The following is a 25,142-nucleotide window of genomic DNA, read 5'->3' as shown; positions in this document are numbered from 1 at the left end:
CAACCCCTGAGGAGGCTCCGCCTAGCCCTCCTCCTTTTAGGCGGTCCTTGTTTTTGCCGGTCCTTTGAAAGTCTCGCGATAGCTCTCCTGCTTCCCATAACTCCGTGCACTCTCCCCTCCCGTCCTCTTTCCGCCATCTTTCGGTGCCGGTGAGTATCCCTTTCTGAGAGCTCCAATTTCATCCGTCTGTCATCTGTGCCATCCCGCAATATAAGGTTCGCTCTCGGTGTCCTGCGGGGAGGCTGGACCCCTCCTTGGCAGAGGATGCTGGCCTTGCGGGTTCTTGGACAGGCATAGAGGATAGCCATGCCCGGGCGTCCCAGGCTGTGCACTCCGGGGATCCGGGTCCGTCGGGTTCAGGCCTCAGCGCTGGCGGGAGCCGGAGCCTTGGACTGCCCAGTTAGGCGGTAGCTGCGGCTCCGGCCACAGCGCCTGGATCTTCGTTTAGTGTCTGAGGCAGCGCTTGGGCCCACACTTCGTTTAGTGTCGGGCAGCATCGGGTTTGGTGGGCGGTGCAGTTTCTCATTGCCGCCGCCGCCGCGCTTGGAGCTTGGGAGGTTGAGGTCACCTAACAGGTAAAAGCTGCATCGTGCCGTGGTTGGTGGTTTGCTGGGTGCTAACTTGGAGCTTCTGGGCCGCGGAGTTTTTCTTTAGACACTTTGTGGAACTTAAGGGGAGAGACTGAAGTTTTCTTTACTGTTGGCACTTTGGTCTCCATACTTAAGAGCTTTCAAAACTTTAGTGTATTGTGCGTTTCGTGCCCATTAGAAGTGTCCAGTCTGACAGCATGTACAATGTTTCTATTTGCCACTGTGGCTCTTGCTATTAGACGCAATTTTAAATGGCACAAAGATGGATGTTAAGTTTAATAGATGTCTTCGTGGTAGGTGAAAAGTGAACTTATTTATTTTTTTTATTTTGAGACAGAGTTTCGCTCTTGTTACCCAGGCTGGAGTGCAATGGCGCGATCTCGGCTCACCGCAACCTCCGCCTCCGGGGTTCAAGCAATTCTCCTGCCTCAGCCTCCCGAGTAGCTGGGACTACAGGCGCTCGCCACCATGCCCAGCTAATTTTTGTATTTTTAGTAGAGACGGTGTTTCACTTTGTTGACTAGGATGGTCTCGATTTCTTGACCTCGTGATCCACCCGCCTCGGCCTCCCAAAGTGCTGGGATTATAGGCGTGAGCCACCGCGCCCGGCCAGAGTGAACTGATTTAAAGGACAATGTTAATAGTACAGAATCTGCGGATTTTCCGCAATTTGAAAAATGTTGCCGGTGACGTTCTGCTTCTGTTCTGAATCACCGGTTGAGTATATCCAATGTTTTCGTTTTGGTGCTGGCAGTTTCCACCAATTCTGATGTTTTCTTGTGTGAGGTGGATTTTGTCCCACATTTTATTACCTCCATACGGTGGTGTGGCACGATTCGAAGAAGAGTGGTTAGCGAATGAATGAGTTTTAAAATGTGCAGGCTGACATCCCGATAACTTGTTTTCAATAACCGTAGTAAATAGGAATTTTCCTGGGTGGTGGGAAATGGCGAAGCAGCCTGCTTAGACTTAAGACAACTTCGCCAAGGTGGGGCCAGAAAGAAAATGATGCTTCTGCCGTGTAATGGTTGTTGAGTGTTGTCAGCAATGCCAGTAAAGCCTCCTATTTTGTCTCCCCTAACAGCCACAATGGTGCGCATGAATGTCCTGGCTGATGCTCTCAAGAGCATCAACAATGCCGAAAAGAGAGGCAAACGCCAGGTGCTTATTAGGCCGTGCTCCAAAGTCATCGTCCGGTTTCTCACTGTGATGATGAAGCATGGTAAGTGTGCTGCCGCTGTGTTTTATGTTTTAATGTGAGACTCTTAAGAAATCAGCCCTAGGCCAGGCGTGGTGGGTCATGCCTGTAATCCCAGTACTTTGGGAGGCCGAGACCAGGCTAACACGGAGACACCCCATCTCTACTAAAAATACAAAATTAGCTGGGTATGGTGGCGCACTCCTGTAATCCCAGCTACTTGGGAGGCTGAGGCAAGAGAATCTCTTGAACCTGGGAGGTGGAGGTTGCAGTGAGCCAAGATTGCCCCATTGCCCTCCAGAATAGGCAAGAAGAACAAATTTAGAAAAAAGAAAAATTAGTCCTGTAGAAATTTTGAGAGACCAAAGTATATGTCTCTTGTACCTGAGAACGAATGCAAACTCCTAAAGAGTCACTTAGGGTAGGACTGCTGGGAAAAGGGGCCCTGCTAGGTGTTTGAGAGCTAACTGAACCCGAGTCATTGAAAGGACTCCTGGGCTCAGTTCAGGACCAGCCTGGCCAGCATGGCAAACTCCATATCTACTTAAGGAAAAAAAAAAAAAAGCCAGGTGTAGTGGCAGGTGCCTGTAATCCCAGCTATTTGGGAGGCCGAGGCAGGGAGAATTGCTTGAACCCAGCAGGTGGAGGTTTCATCGAGCTGACACTGGCCACTGCACTCCAGCCTGGGGGACAGTGTGAGACTCCTGAGCTCTTTTCAGGACCCTTTGGGAAGGAGAAGAAAGATTGGATTATTCACATCTTTGGCATAAAGTAGCCTTTGGGAGTGGGAAAGAGTGAAGGAAGGGGCAAGGGGTAAATAATTTCTTTTAGAATTGCAAGGTGGATTGTTTTGGGTATTGTCTCCTAAATGTTTTATATTAGGTTGTGAAAATTCTGATACAGAGCAACTGTCTTCCCCCCAGCTTCTTGGAGAAGCAGTCACTGAGGTGATGAGAGAGTGAAGAATTGAGTAGGTTAGAGGAGCACAAAGATTTAGCTCTCAAGTTGGTCTTGTATTTAATCCAGTTATTTTTTGCAGGTTACATTGGCGAATTTGAAATCATTGATGATCACAGAGCTGGGAAAATTGTTGTGAACCTCACAGGCAGGCTAAACAAGGTAAGATTTAGTGATCTACACACATTTCAAAGCCTTAAGAGTTTTTTAGTGTGGCATACTGTTGTGTATATACTGAATAGTGGTGCCATACTTTATCCATATACCTTCATTTGTTCTCCTGGGTTGACTGCTAGAATTATGTCAGTTGACCTACTGTTTTCATGGGGTATAAGCTGTCGCAGGGGGGACGGGGTGAAACCAATCAGTGCTGGTACTGGATGTTAACATACCTACCTCACTGGCTTGAACTTGGGTGGCTCAAGGCCACTGAGCCTTTTGTCCAAGATGTTGCATCCTTCCTCTCAGTGACATGTTGGGTGTTTTGAACTGAATCTTTTTATCTTTGAGTTAATGGGGCTTTCTACATAGCACTACTAATACTTTTTCTGGTTTTGCTGGCATTGGTGTTTGGGGTCTGTGCTGCTTTTCAATTTGACTTGTCAACACCTTAACTGACTTTGTGGTTTAAGTGATTGAGTGTGTTTTGGGGTCAGGTGTCTGTAAGCTAGTTGAGGGGTCCACTGTGCTTCCTCTGTTCAAGCTTATAGCTTTCAGATTTGCAAGGAGTCAGTTCCCTCTAGTCCAGGCTTGTCCAGCCTGCCTTATTTTGTTGTTGTGTTTTGTTTTAGGCTTTTAGCAGTATGAAACCATGGTAAAGTTTCTGTCTCTAATGATAAATAGAAAAGGGATGAGGAAGGGGCCTTACTGGCTAAACTAGAAACAGAAATTAAGAGCCCAGGACTGTATTCTCTCCCTTGGACACCCCTTTGTCTAGTCCAACAGATCAGGGGGGAAGGCTACCCAGAAAGTGAGTTGCTGAAGTATTCATAAAGTTTTGAAGAATTGGCCTGGTACAGTGGCTCACACCTGTAATCCCAGCAATTCGGGAGGTCGAGGCAGGTGGATCACGAGGGCTGGAGTTTGAGACCAGCCTGGGCAGCATGGTGAAACCCCATCTCTACTAAAATACAAAATTAGCGGGGTGTCGTGGCGGGCCACTGTAATTCCAGCTACTTGGGAGGCTGAGGCAGGAGGATTGCTTGAACTTGGGAGGCAGAGGTTGCAGTGAACCAAGACCAAGCCACCGTACTCCCGCCTGGGTGACAGAGCAAAACTCCATAAGATTTGAAGAACTTGCAAGGGTAATTTTTTGGTATGTCATGTTTTGTTGTAGTTGTAGCCATTAGAACCCCACATCAAAGTAGGATTGATTTGTTTTTATTAGTTTATATTTGGAGACAGTTGCTCTGGCCCAGGCTGGAGTGCAGCGGTGCCATCTTGGCTCACTGCAGCCTCTACCTCCTGAGTTCAAGTGATTCTACTGTCTCAGCCTTCCAAGTAGCTAGGATCACAGGCATGTGACACCGCACCTGGCTAATTTTTGTATCTTTAGTAGAGACAGGGTTTCATGTTGGTCAGGCTGGTATTGAACTCCTGAGTTCAGGTGATCCACCTGCCTTGCTTGGCCTCCCAAAGTACTGGATTACAGGTGTGAGCCACCATGCCCGGTGACTGCTAAATTTTTTATAGCTTTTTTGTAGAGGTGGGATCTTTCTATGTTGCTTAGGTTTGTCTTGAACTCGTAGGTTCAAGTGATTCTCCCACCTCAGCTTCCCAGAGTGCTGCGATTACAGGTGTGAGTCACTAGGCCCAGCCAAGAAGTAAATTTGAACAGAGCATTCTGTAAATGGAACTTATTTGTGGCACTCTTGTTCTGTGGTACACTAATTTGAGAAATTGTAGCCTACAACAGTTGATATACAGGCCCTGCTGCTCTGTGCCTTTTTTTTTTAATGGAGTCTTGCTCTGTCACCCAGGCTGGAGTGCAGTGGCATCATCTTGGCCACTGCAGCTTCCGTGTCCTAGGTAAAAGTGATTCTCCTGCCTCAGCCTCCCTAGTAACAGGTGTGCACCACCACACCTGGCTAGCTGTTACATTTTTAGTAAAGACCGGGATTCACCACATTGGCCAGGCTGGTGTCGAACTCATAGCCTCAGATGATCCATGGCACCTGGCCTGCTCTTTGACTTTGGGCAAAGCAAACAATTTTTGTTTCTCAGGAGTCAGTTTCTCTCAATTTATAAGAGAATGTCTGCCTCCATTGCTTTCATCCAAGACATGGACCTACCCTTAGTGTGGAAATTGAGCTTGGAAATAAGATAATGTGTAAAGACTAGATTTATTAAAATTTTGGCCTTGATCACATCCTCTTAGGATTCTCTGTGTTGGGAGGGTTATGCTGGGTTTTTTTTTTTTGAGTCGGAGTTTCGCTCCTGTTACCCAGGCTGGAGTGCAATGGTGTGATCTCAGCTCACCACAACCTCCGCCTCCTGGGTTCAAGCGATTCTCCTGGCTCAGCCTCCCGAGTAGCTGGGACTACAGGCGTGCACCTCTGCCCAGCTAATTTTTAAATTTTTTTTGGTAGAGATGGGATTTCACCATATTGACCAGGATGGTCTTGATCTTGTGACCTCATGATCCACCTGCCTCAGCCCCCCAAAGTGCTGGGATTATAATGCTATTTTAATTCTATCAGAATTAGAGGGATTTTTGCTGCTGGAATCAACATAAAACTTGGACGCAGCATGTGGCAGACTTTGGAGAGATCTTTCGCTATATAGCTTGCTTGGATAAAACTAGTTTTCCCGTATTCCTATCCCTGCATTTCTTTCATCCGCTGTGAGACTGTCCTTGTTAATCAAGTCACAGCATAGCTGATGGGGTAATGGTAGGAGAACTTAAGCAGGCTTCCTGGTGTAAAGCAGTTGGGCCTTTTTGACAAGCACATTTTCAGTTTCTGTGGGTCAGTCTCTGCTTTTGGAAGTGCCTTTAAGTATGCCTGTGATTGTAGAGCAGATTTTGTGAACAGAGGGTTTTCAGTTAGTGGGCTTTGTTGGAAGATGTAGTGTTATAGGGCTGGCATATAATTGAGTGATGACAGAGCTCTTGGAGAGCTCTCACTTAGGAGGATCATTGTTGCTGTGTCTGGACACAAGTAGTGATAAGATGAGATAATTGCAAGCCCTTTGCTCTTTCTGCCTTCCATCATTTTGTCAGATTCATTTGAGAAATTTGCCTGGGGTTGTAGGACATTGTTCCTTGGAAAAGTGTAATTGTACTTCATTGGTGGAAGCAGCGTTCTTAGTTCAGTGCGTGTATAGCGTGTTCTTTAGATATTCTAAGAATTTGCAGTTTTAGCTTAGGAGCTTCAGGATTTGAGACCCTAAGATTTTATTTTAGCCTTACTATGTAAAAAAGGGTTGGCTATTGGCCAGGTGTGGTGGGTTACGCCTGTAATCCCAGCACTTTAGGAGGCCAGCGCGGGTGGATCACTAGGTGAAGAGATTGAGGCCATCCTGGCCAACATGGTGAAACCCTGTTTCTACTAAAAATACAAAAAAAAAAAAAAAAAATAGCTGGGTCTGGTGGCACACACCTGCAGTCCCAGCTACTCAGAAGGCTGAGGCAAGAGACTTGCTTGAACCTGGGCTGTGGAGGTTGGAGTGAGCTGAGATGGCACCACCACACTCCAGCCTGGGGGACAGAGCGAGACTCCGTCTCAAAAAAGGAGAGAAAGGGTAGGCTATAGTCTCCCTTGTCTAAGACTTGATCTCTTAGCTGTGTAAAATCTGATTATTCTGGACAGCTCTCCAGCCCCCAGGAGTGCGCCAGTGGCCTGACACTGCCGTGTTTTACCTTGTCCCATCTTTTCATGCCTTTACTTTTTCTCGTAGGCCGGCATAGTCTTTCTTAAGTGTATTTTTTGAAAAGCATGTCAAGGATTGTGCACAGAATAGGTACCCATCTGAATGTTGGGGTTTGGTTTGGAGGTCTGTTCATTTATGAATACCATCTTGTGTTACTAAGTTTTTCTGTTACTGGTAAAGTGAACAATATTTATTTGCTGTTATTTTACAGTGTGGTGTGATCAGCCCCAGATTTGATGTGCAACTCAAAGATCTAGAAAAATGGCAGAATAATCTGCTTCCGTCCCGCCAGTTTGGGTAAGTTGGCCTTTCCTTAATTAAAAAAAGTTAATGCTAAGAGTTGCTGTGATGCAGTTTGACTTGAGGTTTTTTCTTTTTTCTCTTTTTAAAGCAAAGCAGTAGTAGTCTCTATTCTCACTATTGTCTATTCTCAACCAGTTTGACCTAAGAATTAGCTCAAGTGTTCATCAGTATTTCTTTTCTCTCTCTTTAAAAGGGTTTCACTTTGTTTCCCAGGCTTGGGTGGAGTGGCTGTTCACAGGTGTGGTCATAACACACTACAGCCTTGACTTCCTAGCCCCAGGCAGTCCTCCCTGCTCAGCCACTTGAGGATTTCAGAATACAGGCACCTGCCACTGTGCCTGGCCATTTGCCACATACCGTGTGTTGGGCTTCAGGTTCTGAGAGGCGCATGAGAACTTGGACTGGCAGAAGGGGAGGGTCGTGTCCACTTTCATGTCTGGCCTTTTGGCTCACTGCAGATAGTTCATACTGTGTGTTCCCTGTGATCCCAGACTCAGCCAGAATCACTTCTGAAGCCTAGGCCTTTGGGAAAACTTACTTTGGGAATCTTTGTCCCTAAGAGCCTGTCTGAGTTCAAATCCTTGTTTTTCTGCTTTAAAGCCATGAGATTTTGGGCAAATCATAGCCTTGATTTCTTCATCTGTAAAAGTAGTAATAGTTCCTCTCTTTATCATCTGATTTAATTTTGGTAAAGCACTTCATGAGCTGGCACAGTAAATTCGTATGTTTGTGGTTAAGAATTTATGCCCTCCGGGTTGGGCACGGTGGTTGATGCCTGTAATCCCAGCACTCTGGGAGGCCGAGGCGGGTGGATCACAGGGTCAAGAGATTGAGACCATCCCGACCAACATGGTGAAACCCCGTCTCTACTAAAATACAAAAATTAGCTGGGTGTGATGGCACATGCCTGTAGTCCCAGCTACTCAGGAGGCTGAGGCAGGAGAATTGCTTGAACCCGGGAAGCAGAGGTTGCAGTGAGCCAAGATTGTGCCACTGCCCTCCAGCCTGGTGCCTGGCAACAGAGCAAGACTGTCTCAAAAAAAAAAAAAAGAATTTATATCCTCCAAATTAGGCGTTTGGTGTCTTGGTTGAATGTATTCTCACTTCATGGTTGCTGTATTACAGGTACAGTGTTCTCTTAGAAAAATCATATCTCGGCTGGGCGTGGTGGCTCACGCCTGTAATCCCAGCAGTTTAGGAGGCCAAGGTGGGTGGATCAGCAGTTTGGGAGGTCAGGAGTTCAAGACCAGACTGGCCAACATGGTGAAATCCTGTCTCTACTAAAAAATACAAAAAGTAGCTGGGCATGGTGGCTCGTGCCTGTAATCCCAGCTACTTGGGAGGCTGAGGTAGGAGAATTGCTTGAACTTGGACCCAGAGGTGTGGAGGTTGCAGTGAGCCGAGATCTCGCCACTGCACTCCAGCCTGGGCTACAGAGAGACTCCATTTCAAAAAAAAGAAGAAAAATCTATCTCTTTGTAATTATGTTACTGATTTCAATGCCTCATATTTGCATACTATATGCTTGTTACATTGATCCCCATGGTAACTCATGAAGCAGCCACTCACTGTACACCTGAACATGTCTTCATATAATAGCTTATCTATTACACAGTGCCTGGTAGAAACACAATTTAGATTCAAGTTTATGTGAATACTTTGAAGTCTCCTTATCTGAGAGCAGAAAGTGACATTTGAGGTTAAAGGAGTTCCCACCTTTTGTTTTCAATCATGTTTGTTTCATGGTGTTTGCAGAAGTCAGGGCTGTGTGAGTGTGTGGCTGGGGTCACTGGGTTGCAGATAGTGCTCATACGCTACATTATAGACACTCTCTGTTGCTGTGTGCCCCACAGGAAGGCGTCCTTAACTACTGATGAGTGTTGATGTTTTTCTGCACCAGAAAGCAGCTCTATATTGAATTATTAACTCACCAGCATTTTCTTTTTCTACTCCGTAGTTTCATTGTATTGACAACCTCAGCTGGCATCATGGACCATGAAGAAGCAAGACGAAAACACACAGGAGGGAAAATCCTGGGATTCTTTTTCTAGGGATGTGATACATATATTTACAAATAAAATGCCTCATGGACTCTGGTGCTTCTACTTGGTCGTTTTCAGCCTTTACAGCAATGTAGCCAGAGCTTCTGCAGCAGCCCGCATTTGCTTTGTTTATTGGTGAATGCTGTTCCCTGAAGTGACTAATACAGCCTGTGATACCACACCATAACCCTCCTGGCTTGCCAGAGGCAGGTGTGTCTGGCCCTGGGCAGTTGAGTCCAGGTTGGGATTCAGGTTTGGGAAACTGCTGTATGACTGCTTTATAGAGGAGTGCCCTGGGGGAAAAAGTTCTTATGAAATCAATACGCATAAGAAAACAGTCACTCCTGCTGTCTGCCAAAACCAGGTACTTGTCACTAAATATTTTAGTTAGGTTTTTTTTTTTTTTTTGAGACAGAGACTCACTCTGTTCCTTAGGCTAGATGGAGTGCAGTGGTACGATCTTAGCTCACTGCAGCCTCTGCCTCCCAGGTTCAAATGATTGTCTGCCTCAGCTGCCCGAGTAGCTGGGATTATAGGTGTGTGTTGCCACACCCGGCTAATTTTAGTAGAGATGGGGTTTTGCCGTCTTGCCTAGGCTTGTCTTGAACTCCTGGCCTCAAGTGATCCTTCCGCCTTGGCCTCCCAAAGTGCTGGGATTACAGGCAAAGACAGTCTTGCTGTTGCCTGGGCTGGAGTGCAGTGGCTGATCTCAGGTCACTACAACCGCTGCCTCCTGGGTTCAAGCAATTCTTGTGCCTCAGCCTCTTGAGTAGCTGGGATTACAGGTATGTGCCACCGCGTTCAGCTAATTTTTGTACTTTTAGTAGAGATGGGGTTTCACCATGTTGGCCAGGCTGGTCTTGAACTCCTGACTTCAGGTAATCCACCCACCTTGGCCTCCAAAAGGCCTGGGATTGCAGGTGTGAGCCACTGTGCCCAGACTTAGGAATTGTTCCAAGAGGATCTGGTGCCACTTGCAGGTGCCCATTGAAGTGGTGAGCACTCTAGATCACAGGAGGTAGTGAGTGGTGACCTGGCACTTGGGCCTGTCCCCCAGTCTCTGCTCTGCCCTTGGCTATCCAGGTGGTATACAGAGGGGAGAGAAGCTACCTTACCAAGGGGCATGGGTCAACCTCTGTAAGATGTGGGAAGTAGCTACGAATGTTAGAATGGCCCTGGAGATGGGGCAGATAACGGCCTGCATTTGTGAGAAGTGAGTTGAGAGGCATGTTTGGGAGGCTGTGAGTAATTAACATGGGTTTGGCAGTCCAGCACCAGAATTCAGGTTTCCTTTACCACTCAGTAGCCTCAACGTCCCTATCTAATGGGAATGATGGAAAATCTGTACCCGAGTTGAGAGAAAAATAAGATTGTATAAAGCACACTTGGCACATGACAGTCACAGGCATGGGTAAAAGTCCAGAAGGATTTTCTTAGGCCAAAGGTGTAAGCTCTTGGGTCAGGGCTGTGACTTGTACCACTGTGTCTCTGGTCCCTAGCCTGCTAGCCTGGCACCTAGGGATACCTTAGTCAGTTACATGTTGATTGAGTGAATTGTCAGTTTCTGGACACTGACTTCAAAAATAAAATAGGATATGGCAATGGCTTCATTTGTTGTCACCATTTTGTGGGGATCCTGTGTTCCTTAGAAGTGGTCAGGAGTTGGAGAAATACGATAGGGAAAGTGAGTCGTGTGGTTGGTGGATTTCACTTGTTCTTTATGTTGGCAAGGAAGCAGATGACCTTAGCCCATGTTTCTTAGATCCTTTAAGTGGCTTTATAATAAGACCCAGGGGAGATCGATCCAAGATGGCCGACCACTAACAGCTCAGGATTGTAGCTCCCAGTGAAAGCTCAGAGAAGGAGACGACGCCACATCATTAGACGAATTTTCGTCACTCACCGATTAGCCGATTCCCAGTGGAGGAGCCCCACGGGTCGCCAGCGCGACTCTTGTGGCCACCGCAGCGGTTTTGCCGGCGTCTCGGCGGAGCAGCTCTTCATGCAGAGCCAACGGGACTGCTTCCCCTACTGACCGGAGTTTGGAGCTCCGGGAAGTCAGAGCCGCTTGTTGCGGACTCAAGAGGGAAGCCAGACCAGAGATTCCCGGGCAGAAGAGCACCATCAGTCTTATCGCTGCTATTTAGGCTGCCACAGTGGGTTGCTCGGATCCCAGCACTGGGAATCAATAAGTCGGATGTCGACTCAGAAAACTAATTAGAAAGGCGGTTCATCTACAATGAAGGGAAAAAGACAGTATAAGAAGGCCGAGTATACTCAAAATCAGAACCCATCAGCAACGGAACAAGCCCTGATGGAAAAGGTCTCATCAGCAACCGAACAAGCCCTGATGGAAGAGGACTCATCAGTAACGGAACAAGCCCTGATGGAAAAGGACTGTGTTCCATTATCTGAAGTTGGCTTTAAAAGGTGGATGATAAGAAACTTCTGGGAGTTAAAGCAACTTGTTCTAACCCAATGTAAAGAAACTAAGAACTTGGAAAAAAGGTTCGATGAAATGTTGAAAAGAATAGACAATATAGAGAGGAATACAAATGAACTTATGGAGTTGAAAAATACAACACGAGAACTTAGTGAAATATGTACAAGCTTAAACAGCCGAATGGATCAAGCAGAAGAAAGGGTATCAGAGGTAGAAGACCAACTTAATGAAACAAAACGACAAGACAAGAATAGAGAAAAAAGGATAAAAAGGAATGAGCAAAGTCTCCAAGCAATATGGGACTATGTAAAAAGACCTAAATACGCTTGATTGGTGTACCTGAATGTGAGGGAGAGAATGAAGTCAAGCTGGAAAATACTCTCCAGGACATTATCCAGGAAAATTTTCCTAATTTAGCAAAGCAGGACACTATTTAACCCCAGGCAATACAGAGAACACCACAAAGATATTCCTCAAGAAGACCAACCCCAAGGCACATAATCATTAGATTCACCAAGATCGAAAGGGAGAAAATATTAAGGGCAGCCAGAGAGAAAGATCAAGTCACCCATAAAGGTAACCTATTAGGCTTACAGCAGATCTCTCAACGGAAACCCTACAAGCTAGAAGAGAGTGGGGGCCAATATTCAATATACTTAATCAACAGAACTTTCAGCCCAGAATTTCATATCCTGCCAATTTAAGCTTTACATTTGAAGGAAAAATAAAATCTTTTAGCAACAAGCAAGTACTCAGAGATTTTATTACCACCAGGCCTGTTTTACAAGAACTTCTAAAAGAAGCATTATATACAGAAAGGAACAACCAGTATGACCCTTTCTAAAAATACACCAAAAAGTAAAGAGCATTAACATAAAGAAGAATTTTTATCAACGAAAGGACAAAATAGCCAGTTAATAACAAATGGCAGCAACCCTAAATTTAAATCGACCAAATCTCCCAATCAAAAGATACAGAAAAAATCTAACGGTATATCCAAAGATATACATAGACTCAAAATAAAGGGTTGGAAAAAAAAAAAACAAAAACGTACCAACCAAATGGAGAGCAAAAATAAATAAATAAGAAGCAGGAGTTGCAATTTTCACATTTGACAAAATAGATTTCAAAGCTACAAGGATACAAGGGTAAAAGGATTAATGTAATAATAAGAGATCTTAACACCCAGATACATAAGACCCATAATGAGATTTAGATTCAACGAGACAGAAAATTGATAACGATACCCGGGACTGGAACTAAGATCCAGAACAAACAAACTCAATAGAGCTCTCCATTTTAAACACACAAAATATACATTATCCACAAAATCTAACGATATATCTGAAGATATACAAAGACTCAAAACAAGGGGATGGAAAAAACTCACCAACCAAATGGAGAGCAAAAATAAATAAATAAAAAGCAGGAGTTGCAATTCTCACACTTAATAAAATAGATTTCAAAGCTACAAGGATGCAAGGGTAAAAGGATTAATGTAACAATAAGAGATCTTAACACCCAGATACATAAGACACATAACGAGATTTAGATTCAACGAGACAACAAATTGATAACGATATCCAGGACTTGAACTCAGAGCCAGAACAAATAAACACAATAGAGGTCTCCATTTTAAACACATAAAATATGCGTTAACCACTTTAAACACTCAAAATATTGATCGGCCATTATTGAAACCCATTTTAGGAATGAAGTAATATTCCTTTTTCCCTCTTTTTCTTTTTTTCCCCTTCTTTAAAAAAAAAATAAAAAATAAAAATAAAAATAAGGAAACTGCTCTCTCTAACCCAAATGTAAATAAGTAATTAAGGACTGTGATCCCCACCCTACCCAGACAATGTGTAAACGAATGCTAACCACTTAAGTAACAATCGGAATGTCAAATAGTCCCCTGGCCCTCGGAATGTCTGAAACCCCTCACCCCATCCCCAGCCCTCACCCTCATCTCTGCCCAGAAGGTGATTTGCAGAATCCACTAGCCCTCGGAATGTCTGAAGCCCCTCACCCTCATCCCCGCCCCCACCCCCACTTCCAAGGTGGTTTAAAAAAAAAAATATATATATATATATATATATAATAAGACCCAGGGTGTGGGACTAGACCCCAGGGCTTGCAGATCTGAAGACAGTTTAGTTTCCTGCTGGCAGGATATCTTGGCTCAGAAACAAGTATTTCCCCCGTGGGGTGATCCCAGCTTCCCAGCATACTTCTCTGCTGACAGGCAGAGACCCTGGGGTGGGGAGAGGGTGATAGCATCTGGATCATCCAGTCCCACCTCAATGACATCTATCCAGGTCTCACCTCGGAGCCGCAGGTGTCAGGGATATAATGCACTGCTGGGCAATACATGCAAAACTTAACCACCTGTGCATTTTTTTGGAGAGACATTCCACAGAGCCTTTGAGCAGAAGCCGAAAGAAATTTGTCCTTCAAAATACCAAGGAACCACTGCCAGGGACCTCTACATTCAGCAACACGTCTGTACTGGTGCATGCCAAATGTCCTCGCTTAGAGGCTATTGACTCACCTGAGGGTGAAGAGTCTCTGGGCAAGGCAGAGTTGGAATCTGGGTCTAGACCAACATCTGAGAAGGCAACTTCACCCCAGGTTAGGAAGTTCACTTTCAGTTCCTGGCCAGAGAGAAAGCAAGCTCTGGGAGACCTAAGCTCTCAATCTCACTTGGCTTTTCAGTCTAATCCATTGTTGCCAAAGACATAACATACCAATCCCAGATCCTCAGTGGACTCCATACATGCTCCACTTCAGCCTTCATGCATGGTTCATCCCATCTGGAATGCCTTTTTCTCTCCAAAGATGTTGCCAAGAGTCAAGTCACTTCCATTTATCTTCCTCCAAAAGGAACATGTGTTATACTTTATCTTTCTCCTAAAAGTGTGACTGTATTAATGAAACTAATGGTGGTTAGTGCTTGCCAGGCATGGAGCTAAGAGCGTTAACACATTATTTAATCTTAAGAGTTCTGCATCATGGGTACAATTAGCAGCTCCAGTTTTTTTGAGACAAAGTCTTGTTCTGTCACCCAGGCTGGAATGCAGTGGTGTGATCTCAGGTCACTGCAACCTTCACCTCCCAAGTTCAAGTGATTCTCATGCCTCAGCCTCCTGAGTAGCTGAGACTACCAGCACATACCACTACGCCTAGCTAATTTTTCTGTATTTTTAGAAGAGACAGGGTTTCATCATGTTGGCCAGGCTGGTCTTGAACTCCTGACCTCAGGTAATCTGCCCCCCTTAGCCTCCCAAAGTCCTGGGATTGCAGGCGTGAGCCACCATGCCTGGCCCAGCTCTAGTTATTCAGGTGAAAAAAAGTGAGGCACAGAATTGTAAAGCCATTTGTCCAATAGGCTGGGAAGTGGTCAAATCAGCATTTGAATATATTTAAACCCCAGCCTACTCTGCTGGCCCTTAGCGTGTTCCGTCATGCATTCTCCTGGTCTTATCCAGTGTTTATTAGAAGTCTACAGCGTCCAGACAATGTTAGGCACTCGGACACAAGGGTGCACAAACAAGCAGTCGGGGCCCTTTTTGGAACCTGTTAATCCCTAATGGGCTGAGCCTCCCTACAGCAAGCGCCCTCTTAGTCATCTGTGTATCCCCAGCATCTAACCTCTCCAAGGGCATGGTACTGTGCTTTAAAAAATAATCCCTGGCTCTCATGGCCATGGGAAAGCATGCCTTTCAAAGCATGATACAGCTGGGTGCGATGGCTCACGCCTATAATCCCAGCACTTACGGAGTTCGAGACAAGTGGATCATCTGAGGTCAGGAGTTTGAGACTGGCCTGGCCAACATGGTAAAACCCCCTCTCTACAAAAAATACAAAAATTATGGGCGTGGTGACAGCCTCTAATCCAAGCCACTCAGGAGGCTGGGGACTACATGTGCCTGCCAACATGCCCAGCTAATTTTTTGTATTTTTGCAAAGTTTTAAATAAAAAGTGCTTAGGGCTGAAAATTGGGTGGCACAGTGGCTCATGCCTATAATCCTACTACTTTGGGAGACTGCGGTGGACGGATCACTTGAGCCCAGGAGTTCAAGACCAGCTTGGGCAACATGATGAAATACCATCTCTACAAAAAATACAAAAATTAGCCAGGCGTAGTGGTGAACACCTGTAGGCCCCGCAGCTCCACTGAGGTGGGAGGATCACCTGAGCCTGGGGAGGTTGAGGCTGCAGTGAGGTGTGATTGCACCAGTGCACTCCAGCCTCGGCGGCAGAGTGAGATACTGTCTCAAAGAAAACTAAATAAAAGCTGAAAAATTTAATATTTTGAAAACTTAAATCTTATTGCATATTATTATTAAATAACTCTTCCCAGTTCTAATAGTCAATGTCAGTCTAAATGCTCACCTAAAGGACTGCTACTGCATCGTACATTCTGTGTCTAGATCTTTTGTACAAATTAGAGAGTGGTATGAATTGTTTAAATGGCTAAATGTTCCTCAGCTACAGTGAGTGGCTATATTGGCCTCTTTTAAAATGTTTTATTATTTTTATTTAAACTTTAAAATTTTTGTAGAGATGGGGGGGCGGGTCTCATTATGTTGCTCAGGCTGGTCTTGAACTCCCGGCTTCAAGTGATCCTCTGGCATCAACCTCCCAAAGTGCTGGGATTATTGGCATGAACTAACACGCCTGACCCATGTTACTCTCTAACTCATGAGTATGTTTGGAGGCATAATTTGGAACATGAGGAGAAACAGAAAAATGGGCTCTCAGCACTTCTGAGAAATGATACTCGTTATGCAAGAATCTGCTGCATTTAGGCTACCTGAGAAGAGGAACTAAAGAATTGATTTATGCTTCCTCTTAAGTGTTTAAACACTCAAGTTCTCTGCATACTCTGAAGCAGTGTGAGTCTCCAACATTGGTAGCAGCTGCAACCCACAAACCTTCCTGACATTCAGATATAGTTTTTTTTTGGAGACGGAGTCTTGCTGTGCCCCACAGGCTGGAGTGCAGTGGCACGATCTTGGCTCACTGCAACCTCCGCCTCCCTGGTTCAAGCCATTCTCCTGCCTCAGCCTCCCTAGTAGCTGGGATTACAGTTGAGCGCCACCACACCTGGCTAATTTTTGTATTTTTTAGTAGAGATGGAGTTGGCCAGACTGGTCTTGAACTCCTGACCTCAATTGATCTGCCTGCCTTGGCCTCCCAAAGTGCTGGGATTACAGGTGTGAGCCACCACATCTGGCCATAGTTGCCTTTTGTTTTGAGATTTTAGGACAATAGATGAGACATTCTTTGGGGCCTGAACAGTGTTTGTTATGAAAAAAAAAGAAATGGATGATTAGGGCTGCAGATTGTGCTGAGCCAGTAATGAACATAAAATCCTGGGTGAGGCCGGCCGGGCGTGGTGGCTCACACCTGTAATCCAAGCACTTTGGAGGCCAAGGTGGGCGGATCACCTGAGGTCAGGAGTTCAAGACAAGCCTGACCAACATGGAGAAACCCAACTTTTTTTTTTAAAAAAAGATCCTGAGTGGACAGGAGCACCTTTGTGGTCATTAGTAAATCTGTTTTTAAGGGCTGGGTGTGGTGGCTCACACCTGAAATCTCAGCACTGTGGGAGGCTAAGGTGGGAGGATCACCTGAGGTCAGTTTGAAACCAGCCTGGGCAACATAGCAAGACTTTGTCTCTACAAAATAATAATAATTAATAATAATAGTAGCTGGGTGTGGTGAGTCTGTAGTCCCAGCTACTCAGGAGGCTGAGGTGAGAGGATTGCTTGAGCCCAGGAGGTCGAACTGTAGTCAGCCATTTTGTGTCACTGCACTCCAGCCTGGCTGACAGATAGATAATGTGTCTCAAAAAATAAAAATAAAAAACAGTTTTGGCCAGGCGCAGTGGCTCACGCCTGTAATCCCAGTACTTTGGGAGACCAAGGCAGTTGGATCACCTTAGGTCAGGAGTTTGAGACCAGCCTGGCCAACATGGTGAAACCTTGTCTCTACTAAAAATACAAAAATTAGTTGGGCATGGTGGCGCATGCCTGTAATCCCAGCTACTTGGGAGACTGAGGCAGGAGAATTGCTTGAATGTGGGAGGTGGAGGTCGCAGTGAGCCGATCTCAAACCACTTCACTCCAGCCTGGGCAAAAGAGTGAAACTCTGTCACACACACACACATACACACACACACACACACACACACACACACACACACGGCTCTGTTTTGCGGTAAGAGAGTACGATGGTATTTTTGCTTGCCCACCTAACATCCTCCCAACTCCAGATCAGCAGGGAACGAGGGTGTCAGCCTGTACTTCTGAGGCTGGTTGCTAGCGCAGAGGGAGTACACATAATTAATTCTCAAAGCATTGTGGTTGTGGGCCCGGTGTGGTGGTTCATGCCTGTAATCCTAGCACTTTGGGAGGCTGAAGCAGGCAAATCACGAGGTCAGGATTCTGAAACCAACCTGGCCAACATGGTGAAACCCTGTCTCTACTAAAAATACAAAAAAAATTAGTTAGGCATGGTGGCGCATGCCTGTAATCCCAGCTACTTGGGAGACTGAGGCAGGAGAATCACTTGAACCTGGGAGGCAGAGGTTGCAGTGAACCAAGATCGTGCCATTGCACCCTAGGCTGGGTGACAGAGCAAGACTCCATCTCATAAAATAAAAAAATTATGGTTGTAGGTCTCCACCTGTCTGATGACCTCCTCAAGGACTAGCAGAAAGACTTCTGAGCTTTTTTACTGAGGGCATTTTCAGGGCTGGGGTGGTTTCCCAGGTGGCTTTAGACAAAGGCACTGAAAGACACAGGTACTGGCCTCAATACCCTGGGGCAGGGGATAACACCTGGGACAAGCAATAGACCGACCAGGCATCCTGGGAAGGAAAAGTTTGGAAAAAGTCGTGTGTGTCTGTAGAGGCTTTTAAAAGCTTTCACATAAACTAGGAAATCAAGAAAGCTGTGTGCAGGCCCATAGTGAGTTGCATGCTCAGAAAAGGCCTAAGAAATTTTGGGAGGCCAAGTGGGGGTGGATCACCTGAGGTCAGGAGTTTGAGACAAGCCTGGCCAATGTGGTGAAAACCCATCTCTACTAAAAATACAAAAAATTAACCGGGTGTGGCAGCATGCACCTGTAATCCCAGCTACTCAGGGAGCCTGAGGCAGAAGAATCGCTTTATCTGGGAGGTTGCAGTAAGCCGACATTGTGCCATTGCACTCTAGCCTGGGTGACAGAGAGACTGTCTCAAAACAAAACAAAAACAAACAAGCAAACACAAGAAAAGGCATAAGAAGACCCTGGGCTTTCATGTCTTGGTGGCCTCAGGCTCTGTGCAAGCCAGAAGGGAAAGCTAAGGCAGAGTATAAATGGCTTGGTTAAGGGTTGGGAGAGTACTCCAAACAGATCCAATTTGCAAAGACTAGGATAGTGTTTTCTCCCTCCCTCCCTCCTTCCCTCCCTCCCTCTCTTCCTTCCTCCCTTCCTTCCCCTCCCTCCTTCCCTCCTTCCCTTCTTCTGCCTGCCTTCTGTCTCTTTCTTTCTCTGTCTTTCTGTTTCTTTCTTCCTTCTTGTATTCCTCTTTATTTGTTGGTTTCAGGCATTTTAGGTAGCTCTCAAAATACCAGCTAACCAACAAACAAAAAGAACAGAAACCTAGCGCCCGGCGCGGTGGCTGGCACCTGTAATCCCAGCACTTTGGGAGGTGGGGGCAGGAGGATCACTTGAGGTCGGGACTTTGAGATCATCCTGACCAACATGGAGAAACCCCATCTCTACTAAAAATATAAAATTAGCCAGGTGTGGTGGCGCATGCCTGTTATCCCAGCTATTCGGAAGGCTGAGGCAGGAGAATCACTTGAATTCGGAGGCAGAGGTTTTGGTGAGCTGAGATTCTGCCATTGCATCACAGCCTGGGTAACAAGAGCGAAACTCCGTCTCAAAAAACAAACAAACAAACAAACAAAAAACCAGAAACTTTATTGGCAACAAATATAGACTTTACAAGAATAGTCTGGAACGTTTACCAAACAAGCAAACCACGCAATCTACGATAGAGAGCAATGACAGACGGGGGAGAGAGGAGAATCTGATTTTCAGTGTTGCTATAAATTGAAAATAACAAAATCCCTCAAGGCATGCAAAGAAATAACAAAGGTCTACTCATTTGTGGCAAAAAAGAACTTACTAGATACTGTCCATGTGACAGCCCAACTATTGGTCTTACTAGCATGACTTTCTTTTTATCAACTTATTTAATTTTTTTTAGAGACAGGGTCTCCCTCTGTTGCCCAGGCTGGAGTACAGTGATGCAGTCATAGCTCACTGCAGCCTCTACCTCCTGGGCTCAAGTGATCCGCCTGCTTCAGCCTTCTGAGTAGCTGGAACTACAAGTGTGCACCATAATGCCAGGCTAGAAATCACTTTTTTTGTTTTGCGATGGAGTCTCACTGTCACCCAGGCTGCAGTGCAGTGGTGCAATCTTGGCTCACTGCAACCTCTGTCTCCCAGGTTCACATCCTCAACCTCCCAAGTAACTAGGATTATAGATGCGCACCACGATGCCCAGCTAATTTTTGTATTTTTTTTTTTTTTGAGATGGAGTTTTGCTCTTGTAACCCAGGCTGCAGTGCAATGGCGCGATCTCGGCTCACTGCAACCTCCGCCTCCTGGGTTCAGGCAATTCTCCTGCCTCAGCCTCCTGAGTAGCTGGGATTACAGGCACGCACCACCATGCCCAGCTAATTTTTTTGTATTTTTAGTAGAGACGGTGTTTCACCATGTTGACCAGGATGGTCTCGATCTCTTGACCTCGTGATCCACCCGCCTCGGCCTCCCAAAGTGCTGGGAGGCTTGAGCCACTGCGCCCGGCCAACTCATCTAATTTTCATAGCGGTTTTACAACATGGACACTATTTTTATACCTATTCTACAGAAGAAACTGAGGCACAGGGAAGTCAAGTCACTTGATCGCATGGCTAGTGCCTGGGCAGATGGAAACCCTGGCCACTGTCTTCATCACGGCATTGTCTTCATGGGCTTACCATGAGGATTAACCACGTGGCTCGCTAAGTGTTGAGTTCAGTGTCTGGGACCTGATCCGTGTTCACAAAATCCTAACAGCTGCTATGAGTTCCAGAGCCCAAACATGCAAGTGGGACTTTATCCACCTCTCTAATGTCACATGTGCTTGTATATTCAGTCACTCTCTTTTTTATTAAAAGAAATTTTTTGAGGCAGGTTCTCAATTTGTCACCCAGGCAGGAATGCAGTGGTCAAAACACAGCTCACTGTAGCCTCGACCTCCTGAGCTCAAGTGATCCTCCCACCTCAGCCTCCCTCAGCCTCTTGTGTAGCTGGAACCACAGTGTGCATCACCATGTCCAACTAATTTTTTAAAAAAAATTTTTTGTAGAGATGGGGTCTCACCATCTTGCCCAAGCGGGTCTCAAACTCCTGGACTCAAGTGATCCTTCTGCCTCAGCCTCCCAAAGGGCTGAGACTATAGGCATGAGTCACTGTGCCTGGCTAATCAGTCACTTTTTTCTTTCTTTTGAGACAGGGTCTCACTCTGTCACCAGGCTGGAGTGCAGTGGCACCATCTCTGCTCATTGCAACCTCCGCCTCCTGGATTCAAGTGATTCTCCTGCCTCAGCCTCTCGAGTAGCTGGAACTATAGGCGTGTGCCACTATGCCTGGCTGATTTTTTATATTTTTAGTAGAGATGGGGTTTCACCATTTTAACTAGGATGGTCTTGATCTCCTGACCTCATGATCCACCTGCCTCAGCCTCCCAAAGTACTGGGATTACAGGCGTGAGCCACTGCACTCGGGCTTAATCAGACACTTTTAAAGGAGAGTGGGGAATGTCATGTTTTGCAACTATTTGCTGAACTCTTGGATATTTACTTGGAACAAATCCAAACATTTTGTGAAAGGTAAAATTTGCTCAGGCCATCTCTCATCCTTCCCTGGCCCACTTCCACATGCGGCTGGGTGAACTGACCCCATTCTCTGTTTTTTATTTTGAGATGAAGTTTCACTCTTGTCATCCAGGCTGGAGTGCAATGGCATGATCTTGGCTTCCTGCAACCTCCGCTTCCTAGATTCAAGCGATTCTCCTGTCTCAGCCTCCTGAGTAGCTGGGATTGCAGGCACCTGCCACCATGCTGGGCTAATTTTTTGATATTTAGTAGAGATGGCGTTTCACCATGTTGGCCAGGCTGGTCTCGAACTCCTGACCTTAGGTGATCCACCCGCCTTGGCCTCCTAAAGTGCTAGGATTCCTGAAGTGCTGAGATTACAGGCGTGAGCTGCTGCGCCTGGCTCATTCTCTGTTTCTTGATGGTTTCCCCTTTCTGGGACATTGATCAGTTATTCATGACATTGCCGGCTCATGAGCCACTCCTCTGATAGCCCTCGGAGGATCCCAGTGGTTCATTCACCAAAGGACACAAGGGATATGACGAGTCCTCTGTAAGTGATTCTGAGGGGCCATGGCATATATACATATATAGAGAGAGGAGGATGGCAAAATGTGGGCATTTCCCTCCCCAATCCATTCTGACAGTTTGCTGGTTAGAGAAAAATCCCGATGTCAGAGAATTCTTTTTTTTCTTTCCAGTGAAATAGAATGTGGGTCTGGCATTGGAGAGGACGCTAGTAATTCATATGTTCTGCTTATTTGGCTCCTGGCTGAACAGGAATTTACATTACTTAATGTCTGGCTTTTTCCCTGGGAATCAAAATAAGTTTTCTATTCAATTATTAAGCAAATTTCACAGCCAAATAATCCTCTTATTTTTACAAGTGCCAGGGATTTTCCCTGGAAGAGGGTTTTCTGGCTTCTCTGGGTGGTTGGTCCCTCTCCTGTCTTCCGGTTCCTCCATCCTTGTCTGGCTATGAAGGAAGCTAAAGCCCCTCGTTCATGGATTAGGGGGTTCTCAGTGGCAGTTGGGAGACTTGGCTTTGCAACCTAGAGATGAATCTTTTTTTTTTTTTTGAGAGAGAGTCTTGCCCTGTTGCCCAGGCTGGAATGCAGTGGCGTGATCTCCTCTCACTGCGACCTCTGCCTCCCAGGTTCAAGCGATTCTCCTGCTTCAGCCTCCCAAGTAGCTGGGACTACAGGTGCATGCCACCATGCCCAGCTAGTTTTTAAAATATTTTTAGTAGAGATGAGGTTTCACTACGTTGGCCAGGCTGATCTCGAACTCCTGGCCTCAGGTGATCCACCTGCCTTGGCCTCCCAAAGTGCTGGGATTACAGGCATGAGCCACTGTACCTGGCCTAGAGATAAATTGTAATGTTCACCAGCTATGGGCTGAGTCATCCCTCTTTCTGTTCTTCAATCTATTGGCTTTGGGCACAGGCACAGCTGCAGCTCTAGAAGATCTTGGGCCTGGGATCAGTGGAGACAAAATGTGAAGGTAACAGGACGGTGTGCGAGGCCCAGGGAAAAAACAAAAACACAAACAACAACACTTTTTTTGTCAAAACTACAGTGAAAGATCTCCATGTCCTGGCCAGCATTTATCTTTTGTTTTTTAAAAAATAGCCATCTTGGACCAAATGCGTGGCTCACACCTGTAATCCCAGCACTTTGGGAGGCCAAGGTGGGTGGATCACCTGAGGTCAGGAGTTCGAGACCAGCCTGGCCAACATGATGAAACCTTGTCTCTACTAAAAATATGAAATTTAGCCAGGCATGGTGGCACACGGCTGTTATCCCAGCTACTCAGGAAGCGGAGGCAAGAGAATCACTTGAACCCAAGAGGCAGAGGTTGCAGTGAGTGGAGATCATGCCATTGCACTCTAGTCTGGGTGACAAAATTGAGACCCCCTCTCAAAGAAAAAAAAATTAGCTGGGTGTGGAGACATGTGCCTGTAATCCAAGCTACTCAGGAGGCTGAGGCACAAGAATAGCTTGAACCTGGGAGGTAGAGGTTGCAGTGAGCTGAGATTGTGCCATTGCACTCCAGCCTGGGTGACAGAGTGAGACTCTCTCTCAAAAAAAAAAAAAAAAAGGGGGGAAAGAAAATAGCCATCGTTACATTCTACTGTTTGATTTCCATAATGGTTGTACTAATTTACATTGCCACAGTGTACAAGGGCTCTGCATGAGTCCGTTCTCACACTGCTGTAAAGAAATACCTAAAATGGGTGATTTATAAACAAAATAAGTTTACGTTGGGCATGGTGGCTCATGCCTATAATCCCAGAACTGTGGGAGGTCGAGGCAGGTGGATCACCTGAGGTTGGGAGTTGGAGACCAGACTAACCAACATGGAGAAATCCTGTCTCTACTAAAAATACCAAATTGGCTGGGTGTAGTGGTACATGCTTGTATTCCCAGCTACTTGGGAGGCTGAGGCAGGAGAATCACTTGAATCTGGGAGGCAGAGGTTGCAGTGAGCTGAGATTGCACCATTGCACTCCATCCTGGTGACAGAGCGAGACTCCATTTCAAAACAGAAGAAAAGAAAAGAAGTTTAATTGGCTCATGATTCTGCAGGCTGTGCAGAAAGCATGGCAGTATCTGCTTGGGTTCTGAGGAGGCCTCAGAACACTTATATTCATGGTGGTCAGTGAAGGGGGAGCAGCACTTCACATGGCTGGAAGCAGGAGGAAGAGAGAGATAACAGAGGTGCTATCTTCCCTTTAAACAGCCAGGTCTTGTGAGAACTCAGTTACTTTCTAGTACTAAGCGGGAAATGGTGCTAAACCATTCATGAGAACTCCGCCCCATGATCCAATCACCTCCCACCAGGCCCTTTCTGGACACTGGGGGTTGTCATTGAACATGAGATTTATGTAGGGACATATATCCAAACCACGTCAGGCTACCTTTTCTCCACATTCTCACCAACACTTGTTATTATTTGTCCTTTTGACAGCAGGCATTCTAACAGGTGTGAGGTGATATCTCACTGTGATTTTGATTTGCATGTTACTGATAAATTAGTAATGCTGAGTATCTTTTCATAAAGCCATTTATATGCCTTCTTTGGAAAAATGTCTGTGCAGGCCTTTTGCCCATTTTAAATTGAGTTATTTGTTTTCTTGTTATTGAGTTGTTTGAGTTGCTTATATATTTTGGATATCAACCCCATATTAGATATGCAATCTGCAGAGTAATAGTGTTAAAATGTTTGTAATTCCCAAAGTGATCTATGGATTTAATGCAATCTCTATAAAAAGTCTAACAGCATTTTTCACAGAAATTGAAAAAAAAAATCAAATTGGTATGGAACCACAAAAGACCCTGAATAGCCAAAGCAATCTTGAATGGGAAAAAAAAAAAAAAGCTGGAGGCATCACACTACCTGACTTCAAAATATACTACAAAGCTATAGTAGTTAAAATAGCATGGTAATGGCATAAAAACAGACAGGTAGACCAATGAGACAGAATAGGGAGCCCGGAAATAAATCCATGCATCTATAGCCTATTAGTTTTTGACAAAGATCCCAAGAACACACAATAGGAAAGGAAGTCTCTTCAATAAATGATGTTGGGACTACTGGCTCTCCACATATAGAAGAATGAAATTAGACCTCATACCATACACTACCATACACTAGACCTCATACCATACAAAACTAGTTTAATATGTATTAAAGACTTAAACGTATGACCAGAAACTGTAAAACTACTAGAATAAAACATAGGGAAAAAGCTCTAATACATTGATCTGGGCAATGGTTTCTTTGGATATGACTATAAAAGCACAGCAACAAAAATG

At 45.5% G+C, this 25,142-nt stretch overlaps 1 protein-coding gene and 1 long non-coding RNA gene across 5 annotated transcripts; one reads left to right on the top strand and one right to left on the bottom strand.

Annotated features, from left to right (window-relative positions):
- The first annotated feature begins 93 nt into the window (after positions 1–93).
- On the top strand, positions 94–10,565 carry RPS15A (ribosomal protein S15a). 4 transcript variants are annotated; one of them, XM_078344782.1, is made up of 5 exons: positions 94–149; positions 1,675–1,812; positions 2,828–2,907; positions 6,827–6,912; positions 8,876–10,565. In XM_078344782.1, the coding sequence occupies exons 2-5, from the start codon at positions 1,680–1,682 to the stop codon at positions 8,967–8,969; spliced, it is 393 nt and encodes a 130-aa protein (XP_078200908.1). In that variant the 5' UTR covers positions 94–149; positions 1,675–1,679; the 3' UTR covers positions 8,970–10,565. The 4 variants fall into 4 exon arrangements, with proteins under 4 accessions (XP_078200908.1, XP_078200910.1, XP_078200909.1 ...); XM_078344784.1 differs by having other exon boundaries at positions 1,650–1,812; XM_078344783.1 differs by having other exon boundaries at positions 125–215.
- Positions 10,566–11,058: 493 nt separating this feature from the next.
- Positions 11,059–14,278, bottom strand: LOC118146204 (uncharacterized). Its single transcript, XR_008475356.2, has 3 exons — positions 14,151–14,278; positions 13,955–14,057; positions 11,059–11,194 (listed from the first exon to the last, which is right to left on the bottom strand). It is a non-coding gene; the product is annotated as an uncharacterized LOC118146204 (long non-coding RNA).
- Between the last annotated feature and the right edge of the window lie 10,864 nt (positions 14,279–25,142).

Source organism: Callithrix jacchus, chromosome 12, assembly GCF_049354715.1.
Source record: "Callithrix jacchus isolate 240 chromosome 12, calJac240_pri, whole genome shotgun sequence".
NCBI classification, from domain to species: domain Eukaryota; kingdom Metazoa; phylum Chordata; class Mammalia; order Primates; family Cebidae; genus Callithrix; species Callithrix jacchus.
This window is presented reverse-complemented; position numbering and strand designations above follow the sequence as displayed.